Here is a 10,033-nt window from a genome sequence, read left to right as displayed (position 1 = left end):
CTTTATATATTAATTTCGTTTTTCAAGTAGAAAACTGAAACTAAAATAAGGAATTTCGAGATATGCAAGGTAAGGGCCTGAACCCATAAATCATAAGCGCACGCGTCTGTTAGCCTTGATTTTGTTTCGACAATTTACAAGTGTGATGTTTGCCTTTGCACTCACCGACTCCCAAATCGAATGCATAACCATTACAATAATTGAATGGGGAGAATTTAACCTTTGGTATCTAATAGTAATATGCTTAGATTTGTGTTTTTATCTTACAATAACACGATGAATGTGAACTTAAGCCAGTCTCATAATTTGGCCAGTGATTAATTCGGTGAGATGTTGACGTTAAAAATTGGTTAACATTAGCTTTCTCAAATCCTCTGCTCGAAAGGTCTAATGATCAGCAAATAACGAATCTGGACACATTAATAATCACTTTGGACATGAAACATTAAAGAGATTATCCTAATAAATTTCACAAATATTTAAGATAAACATGAAGGTTAAGATTACGTTATTTACAACATGTACTGTTGAATTTTTAACATTTATGTAATCCCCATGGCTTTACAGTACATGCATTAGAAAAAAAACGTATAATAATACGTAATATCGGACTTTGTGAGTTTGTTTGACATTGTAAAAAAATGTTTAAAGATCACAAGTGCAAAACTTAAAACAAGTCAAAGTGGTTACAATAAGTAGATTTTAATGATTGCTTACTATATCAGAAATAAAGCAAAACACTTCTGATTTCTTGGTCTTAATGAATGTCAAACTCTCAATCTGTATTATTCGTGTCAGTGGTAGTACATGACTACTATATCACATATTCTAAATGGCATACTCTCAATCTGTATTTATAAATCAGTTATATTTGTGACCAAACAATGCCCACACTTGCACAAAACAAATCCCACAAAATAATCAAATCAATTTTCTCTTTATAGTTTCAACAACCTATGATTTATAGTACACAGATAGGACGCTAGGTTAAGTTCGAGGGAATTCAGTAATACGATACTCAAGGTCTTGATCATGACCTTCTCGCGATTCATGAGCTTTATTGGAATGTCATTAATTCTGTACAAACAGAAACAGCCACCCTCGCTAAGTCAAGGCTTACAGACTCCAACAATGATGTGGGGATATGACACAGCATATAAACAAAATTGAATAGTTTATGAATGGTTTAAAGTAGTGAGTTATCGTTCCTAACATAGTGGCGCTACATGTCCCGGTCCTTGTGATACTTCCGCTTCGTAGTAAACACACGTGAAACAATAACGATAAGAGTACATAAGTAAGTAATTAGTTGAATTAGAACACACAACAATGCCCAGTAGTTGCTGCTGTGTACCTGGATGTCATGAAAGAGGCGGGCATCAGTTCCCGACCGAAAAATCAAGGAGAGACAAGTGGATTATAGCAATTAAACGCTTGGACGAACATACGAGAAAGTTATGGGAGCCTTCCAAGTCTGCCGTTGTTTGCAAACGACATTTTAAACCTGACGATTACGTGACAGAAACAATACAAGGTATTGTGAATCAACATTGTTTTGATCACTGTCGAATGTTGTAGCAAATGAAAAGATAACATTTCTTGCAAACTGTGTCAGCTGTGTGTATAGCCGATTTGTATTTTTATACAACCCACTTTTTTTATTTTCATGTTCTTTAAGTTGCATTAAAAATTTTCATTGAAGCACACATATGTGAAAACGAATAAAAACAGCGTTTTCAGTATGAATAGATATACACTACATTGTTTATCAACAGGACAGAAACCATTACATGGAAGACTAAAGAGCTCCTCAGTCCCTAGTATTTTCTGCTGGACAAAGTCATCGGCGGCATCAACTTCAAGATCTTCTCGAGTAGAAGACCGGGTGCAGAAAAAGAGAAAATTTGAGGAAGCTTGCCATGATGACCTTGAGGACAGCATTAATAAATCAAATGTAGATTTTGTTGAAGAGATTGTGTCAGCTGATGAGTCAACAAGCAATGATACTAACATTACATCATATAGTCAAGAATTTAGAGAAATGCAGACACAAACACAATTACAACCATTATTTTCAGTAGATCATTTTGAAAAAGATGATGCTGCCATTCACTTTTATACAGGTCTAGAAACATATAGTAAATTTATGTATGTACTTCATTCACTTGGACCTGCTGCATATTGTCTCAATTATATTTTTTTTCGAGTGCAAGGAGTGTCGATTCCAGATCAATTTTTTATGACTTTAATGAAATTAAGAAGGTACACTACAAACTTTGAACTTTCTAGATTTTTCAATGTATCTGAGAGCACTGTAAAAAATATTGTTTATACTTGGATTATATTCATGTCAAAGCAATGGCAAGAGGTGTCCATATGGCCGCCTCAATCCCTTGTCAGATATTTTTCACCTTCAGATTTTAAAGCTAAATTTCCTAAGACTAGAGCAATTTTAGATGCAACTGAGTTTCCTATTAAAAAACCAAGTTCACCAAGAGCACAACAAGCCACATTTTCAACCTATAAAAACAGAAACACAATGAAAGCTTTGATAGGTTGTACACCAGGGGGTCTCATAAGTTTTATTAGTCCAGCATATAGTGGTTCAACCAGTGACAGACAAATTGTAGAAAGAAGTAGTTTGAAAAATCTGTGTGATCAAGGTGATAGTTTAATGGCTGACAAAGGTTTTAATGTACAAGATATATTTGCTACAAAAGATATTACAATAAATATTCCTACTTTTTTTAAAAACAGAAATAGAATGTCAGGTACTACAGTTTTGCGTGACAGAAAAGTTTCGAGCAAAAGGGTACATATTGAAAGGATTATTGGTTTAGGAAAAACGTATCAAATTTTAACACATCCTCTTAAAAGTACTGAGGCATGTTTATCATCAGATATTGTATTCGTTTGTTACATGTTGTGCAATTTTCGCACTGGAATTATTCCAGCAGATGCTTGATTGTTTTATGTAAATTAAGTGCATTTTAAATGCAGTTAAGTTCAATTAAAATACCACTTGACTATTGTGAACCCCTTTCGTCATTACTTCATATTACTGTATATTAAGGACAGAGATATTTTCAAAATTTTGAACAGTCATATCTCTTAAACTTTTAATCATGTAAACATTACCAAGTCATAATCAAGTACATTTGAGATTTGACTATTTCACAAGATCAATTGATTGTATGGAATGTGTAAGAATTTTTTCTACATGTACCTTTTTTTTTTACTGAAATTCAATGTCATGTCAGATTTTCACTCATTGTCATTGTAGGACTTGTAGTAATATTTTTCAAGTACTGCATCCTTGAAGAAATTGGTGTAAAACTTTTCTAATTTGTCTAGCATTTCATGTATGAACGTATCATCCCGTTTGATTTGAATATACACAATGTCATTTACAGTTAAATTATTTGCCAAACAAACAATCAGAATACAAGATTTTGCACCAGTACAAAGAAGTTGTCCTTGTATTTGATAAAAATAATCATGATTATTATCAAGAAAGTATTTCCCTTCCTGGTTTGTTTTCAAATATGGCACTGTAGTCGGTGAAATTTTCTTGTTTCTAGAAACATATGGACATTTCACCTCTACAAGTTCCTCTTCATTAATGATTCCATCTGGTGATGCAGCTAGAAATGGATAATCTTTACAAATTATTAGGCCACTTGCCTGCACATCTTTATGGTGATCATTTTTAAACTTCTTTATGGCAACTGATTCATGCTTGTGGCCGTGTTCAATGGCATTTGATTTTATATTTTTGGTAACTGTGAGAGATTGAGCAAGTTTTCTTTTGTCAGTTCTCTCTGTGCATTTGCATATCCGCCCAAACATTGATGAAGTTAAACGCTTCGTTCTCTCTGCTTTCCAAGTTTTATTATTGCCCTGCCCCATTGTTTGATGTTTGATGTTCTCAATTTGAGAATTGGATATATGAGAAATGAATGATGTTTGAAGGAAATGGTCTTCAGGTGTCAGTTTTAGGTAGTCATGGTCATGTGCCACTGCCATCATATTGGCAGGGGTAAATGTTTGGAATATTGGGACTTTAGAAATTCCAGGGAAATTGAGCCATACATTTTGGAAGTGATCAGGATATGCTGGATTATTTTGAAATTTTTCTGGTCTTGGGTCAAAGTTGACAGTTGTAAATTCATCAGCACCAGGTAGATGTAGATCTGTTGATTTCATTGGGCTACCTTTAAATCTTTTACATTTATGAAAGGTCTGTAACGCTGTGTGCAAGTTTCTTCTGTCTTGATGAACTTCTGTTTTGCAAACATTACCGCCCCATACATGACAGCTCCAACATGTTTACAGTGTGCATTAGGCCCCATGCCTGCAGCACATTCACACTGAGCTTCCGATATTGACCCCTCCTCAGTTATTTTGAGATCAACTGTATACGACACACCTTTTCTCATTTCGGCACGACACTTGCCTTTGATGTATTTGAAGGGGTTAATATCAATGGAGATACGGTAACATATTAAGAAATTATCATTGTACAGTTGAATAAAATGATTATCAAACTTCTTTTCAAATAGTTCAAAATAGGCTTGAACCGTTTCCATAGGCAAACCACGGAATGGGGAATCGGAATTGACGTCTGAGTATGTATCGTAATCAGGTAATATCATGTAAAAATCTGGGTCAAGCTTCTCAACTCTTCCAAAGTCGGCATTTCTATCGTATGCGTCAAGTCTGTTAAAAATATAAATACTCGGTATTTATCATGTTTTTAATCGTTTAATTTTGCAAATATTTGCGGCATTACTTGATTTACCAATTACAGAAATTACACATGTTAGAGTTGGACATATAGCATGCGGTTTTCAGTATCGAATTACCTGTCGACCAGTTCTGCTTTCCGACCCGATATTCTTGCATTTCGTTTTCTTAGTTCGTTTTTAAGCTCAATTATACTCAAGGAACCGTATTTTGAGTTATTCATGATAATTTTCAACTGTTTTGATCTTAAATACACACGTAACAAAATACAACAACGAACGATAGTAATCTCGCATCCAATGTAAACAAGATGCTATGGACCGGGAATAGTATCGCCGCCTAGCGGGAGGCAGGGGAACGCAACTCACTACTATCTCCCATTGTTCACGGAAATGGGAATTTTCGGCCGAGTGTACATATTTTTTCTACGTTTGTTAATTTGACATTTATATGATCTTTAATTTTTCATTTCCACTAAACATTTGTAATTTCGATATAAGGCGTAAAGAGTTACGAGGTGATGCTTTATAGCATATGCGCTTTATGGAATGATTCATGGGTTCAGGTTGCACAACAATATTACATCCTGCTATATATTTTTACCAAAAATGCGCAAGTTGGAGTAGGTGTAATTAATTCAAAACAAACTTCTCAGAAGTTTCCTTTTCAGATCTTGTAAAACCATTCTTTATAAAGATTTTAGTACCAAAAAATACATAGCCATCCTGCAAGGCACACAAGTTTGTTTCGGTCGAAGTCGAGCAGGTGTTTGAAAATTCAGTCCAGGGCCTAATCACTCCCCACACTTGACAGTATGTAGAAAAATCAGCACGCCCTAAATTTTAATAAATCTTGTCAATACAGGAAGTTTACATATTGTTTTTCATCTCATAAAAAAATTCAGCTCCAGTCTCGTATAAAAATGCCAGAATCGGAAGGGAAGATTCCAGGATTATTTTGCGTCAGCCATGATTTACTGTTACGACACCTGCAGGCCCTTACCGTGCACATATTTAAATTCCGTATTTTAGTTTCAGTTTTCTACTTGAAAAACGAAATTAATATATAAAGAGAAACGGAATTTATATATAAAGAAAAACGAAATTATTAAAAGTAGAAAACGAAATTATTAAATAAAGAAAAACGAAATTACTAAATAGAGAGAAACGAAATTAATATATAAAGAAAAACGAAATTAATATATAAAGATAAATGAAATTATTAAACAAAGAAAAACGAAATTATTAAATAAAGAAATACGAACTGATTTATTTAATAATTTCGTTTTTCTTTATTTAATAATTTCGTTTTTCTTTATATATTTATTTCGTTTATCTTTTTTTAATAATTTCGTTTCCGTTTATATAATAATTTCGTTTTTCTTTATATATTAATTTCGTTTCTCTTTATATATTAATTTCGTTTTTCTTTATTTATTTTTGGTTTGCACTATTGGGCTTCCGTACAAACAAGAAAACATTGGTGTAAATTACTACAGTTCGTATCAATTTTTACCTACAAACATTTTTTTCCAGGTACTATTGAATTTGTTAGTTTTCATTAAATAAAATCATAAAATCAAATAAATGCAATTTATAAAAATAAAAATTGATGTGTGATTTAAAGAAGAAGGTATGGTTTCCATACTAATGTTGCCCTGTGATTTTTCTAAAAAATGAAACTGGTGTAAAAGTTGAAAACTCATGTTTTTTAAATAATTGAAATTCAATGCAGAAAAATCATACAAGTCATTTTTCTCACATGTGTTTTTAAATGCTAATTATGACGTCATAAACCTGTGCATTTTCCCGTAATTTCTTAAAAAGTTGCAGAAGACACCAATTTTCAATGGAATTTTCTTTCAGATAACATTGTTCACAGGCATCGCCCACAAAGATCTTGAGATATGTGATTTGTTTTTGAATTTTGCACAAAATATCAAAAAATTAACATGGGCGACGGCTGTGGACACTGTTTTCAAAAGGAAAATCACCCTTGAAATGTGCCATTTTGAGGCTTTTTCTGTTAAAAATAGAGAAATGCTCCACATTAATGACGTCATAATTTCAGAATGGTAAACCTTCATGCCATAGTCTTTCCTGATTTATCAAAGTCATTTATTTAACTAATATTTAAGCCAGTTTCAAAACTTTTCGATGACATTACATTTTTAGGGCGCAATATAGCTAAAACCATACCTTCTTCTTTGCATAGTACAAGACCTGAGTTTACTCCAATCTCTTCTAACATGCACTGCCACCAATGTCTCTGTATACATTGTCTAGTGTTACTAAGGCCTGCATCTTCACTTTGATCTAGCTTTCCCCTGTCCCGATACACACACAAAGGCACACCCTCACACAACCTCTCTCTCTCGCACACATCCTCAATCAAAAACTCCCCTACATATAATATCCTAAAACACACTATTATCCCGGGATTAAACATCATAACCCCCTTCGCACCGCAGAGAACAAATAATTACTTAAAGTCTAAAATCTGTATAATTCTTTTTAAATTAAGAATAGTAATTACAGTCAAAACACCAGAACATTTTCAATAAAACCAATAAAATATCAACAGAAAAAAATTAGAAAACCAGCTGAAGAACTATAAAGTACATGTAAATGCATACCAAGGCAGTTAAATAAGCGACTTAATGGCTTCTCGTTTACCAGACAAACTTCTGGAATTCGCCACGGACATCAAGTAAAAGATAAATTCAAATTTACAGAGAAAAAGAGGAACATTTTTAGTTTTTAATCAAACAAAGGTTTGCTGAACTTTCTTTCAGTTTCTTCACGTTTTATTGAAGACGAGTTTATTTTTTTCTTCATTACTATACGTTTACATGTATATATTCCATTTCGACGAATTCTGCGTTCGTAGCTCCATTTATAGGAATGTCTCGGTATTGGTTATTCGCCAATTGAAGCTCAGGGTAGTTTTCTTTTATAAAATCGATAATTGAATTGCTGCATTCACTTGATTTCTCTGCAATATCCAAAATATTGAACTTGTCCGTGATGATATTTTCCTTTGTATCATTTTTAAGAAGAATCTTCAAGACGTCAAGATTGCCAGCCCAAGCAGCAAGAACTATTGGCCGGCATCCATCGATATCCCTATGATCTACCATTTCTGGAAATCTAGAGAGAAGATATTTGCAAACTTTGACCTTGCTGTAGAGGCATCCTATGTGAAGTACATTTCTTTCTAATAAATCTACTTCTTTAACGAGCGACAAATCTTGCGCTGAAAGTATTTCCAAAACTTCAGCATTTCCAGATCGTGCGGCTATGTGGCTTATATTCCATTTGTCAGGAGCATCTAGTTCAGAAAGTAGCATTGGAAATTTTTTGATGATAAATTTCACCATATTTGTCTTTTGATAAACGCATGCCATTTGTAAAATATTAATGTTTGTTTTAGGTGATCTTATAAATTCGCGTACTTTGTCATCTAAGAAATCTATAAGAAGGATCATTACTTCGACATTACCCCCAACTGCTGCGTAGTGTACCGCGTGCAATCCTTCTTCATCTTTGTCATGGAGCATGCGAGGAAACTTACTTATAATTTCCCTTGACATTTCTGTATGCCCATATAAACATGCTATGTGTAAAGGATTCCTTTTTCCTTGAGAGAGTCGTTGAAATTTTTTCCATGGCTTTTTTACATGTGATTTCTTTAATAAATAATCAAATATTTCTGTATTTCCTCCGCGAGCCACATAATGCATCAATGTTCTTTCTTCATTATCGACATCATGAACAATCAAAGGAAACTTTTTCAGGACATATGTACTTAACTCCAGGTGTCCGACTTGACAGGCCATATGAAGGATATTAACATTCAACTGAGATGAATTTATTTGTACTTCATGAAACTCTCCAGTAATAATTTTTATAACTTCAGTATGCCCATTATATGCTGCATAAAGGATTGCATTCCATCCATATATATCCTCTATATTTAGAATATCAGGGCACATTGATAACAAGTATTTACAAAGTTCCGTGTCACCGTTTTTACAAGCAAAATGCAATGCTGTCTTTCCAGTTTTTGTTCGATCAATCGCTTTAACGCCATGAAAAATTAAGTTTTTGATAATTGAAATACTATCTTTAGTAAATCTGTCTGCAGCGTGATGCAAAGCACAGTATCCCGCAGAATCATGAACCCGCAGTAACTTACAATCGTTTGACAAATCATTTGTCAATGTTTCAACATCTTGTACATTTCCTGTTTTGCATTTTTGCATTAAAGTAGAAATTAAGTATTTTTCCTCCTCCTTTAGTGTATCGATAGACTCAATGTCTTCATGTGGAATTGGACCTGAATAAAACAAAATGCAGAATCAATACATTTAACAGTTCCTTTACTTCAAATGAAGAATTTATTATATATATCGACGACAATATTCAGGAGCATTTATTTCAATTTCATGAAATTCATATACAATAAAGGATAGTTAAAACCATTTTTATATTTTAAATTGTGATATAGTTCACATATCCAGCTAAGATAATGAACGAAAATAATAGTGTTTTCATTTTATTTTAAATTGTTATCATATTCATTCAGTTTTGTAAATTTTTGTTTTGTAACTTTGCTCGATGTTTTTTTTTAACTTTGTTGAAAACTTCTTATTTTGTAAAAATCATCAAAATCCTTTTTAATAAAATCCAAATACAAATAAACGTTGTTGAAAGCCCTGTCATACCAAATTATAAGGGAGTACCATGCCTCATTTTCACAACGGAAAAATATAAAGTTCAAAGAGAGTAACACAATAACCAAGTGAAAATTTTTACTACATAAATAAGGAAATCTGAAATGAAAAAGTTGAAGTCCTTTCATTTATCAAACAGTTTAGCTGTTAATTTGCCTATATCGTCTTTAGTTTCTAACACATCCAGATATAAAACAGAAATAAAAAATTGAGAACTACAGTGCTCCCTTGGTATATTGCCCCTCCTTTTTATTTACATCCCCCTTTTATTGCTAGGAATTCTTGGTTAATACACACGTTATATTGCCACCCCCGCTTATCGCCATCCGACACTGGTTTAGGGGAAGAAAAGGTCATATTATATAAGACTTTTTTCTCATTAACAATGACAATTATGTATAGTGCGGGTCAGAAATTAGGACTTCACATCCGTAATTTGACAGTGCCTGATGCAATGAAGCGTAACAGACTGAACAGGGAATTGAGTTAGATTAAATATACCTGTTATATAAACTCTTTGCTCTTGTTTTTATACGACTGCAGTATTATTTC

General features: G+C 33.1%; 1 protein-coding gene across 1 annotated transcript; it reads left to right on the top strand.

Moving 5' to 3' along the window:
* Positions 1–1,181: 1,181 nt before the first annotated feature.
* Positions 1,182–3,422, top strand: LOC134249555 (uncharacterized). Its single transcript, XM_062731887.1, has 2 exons — positions 1,182–1,534; positions 1,776–3,422. Exons 1-2 carry the CDS (start codon positions 1,330–1,332, stop codon positions 2,963–2,965), a joined length of 1,395 nt encoding a protein of 464 aa, XP_062587871.1. The 5' UTR covers positions 1,182–1,329; the 3' UTR covers positions 2,966–3,422.
* Positions 3,423–10,033: the final 6,611 nt, after the last annotated feature.

Source organism: Saccostrea cucullata, unplaced genomic scaffold, assembly GCF_032062105.1.
Source record: "Saccostrea cucullata isolate Sc308-1 unplaced genomic scaffold, CSIRO_AGI_Scuc_v1 ctg1008, whole genome shotgun sequence".
Classification (NCBI taxonomy): domain Eukaryota; kingdom Metazoa; phylum Mollusca; class Bivalvia; order Ostreida; family Ostreidae; genus Saccostrea; species Saccostrea cuccullata.
The sequence above is the reverse complement of the archived record's forward strand: the minus strand, read 5'-3'. Positions and strand labels throughout refer to the sequence as shown.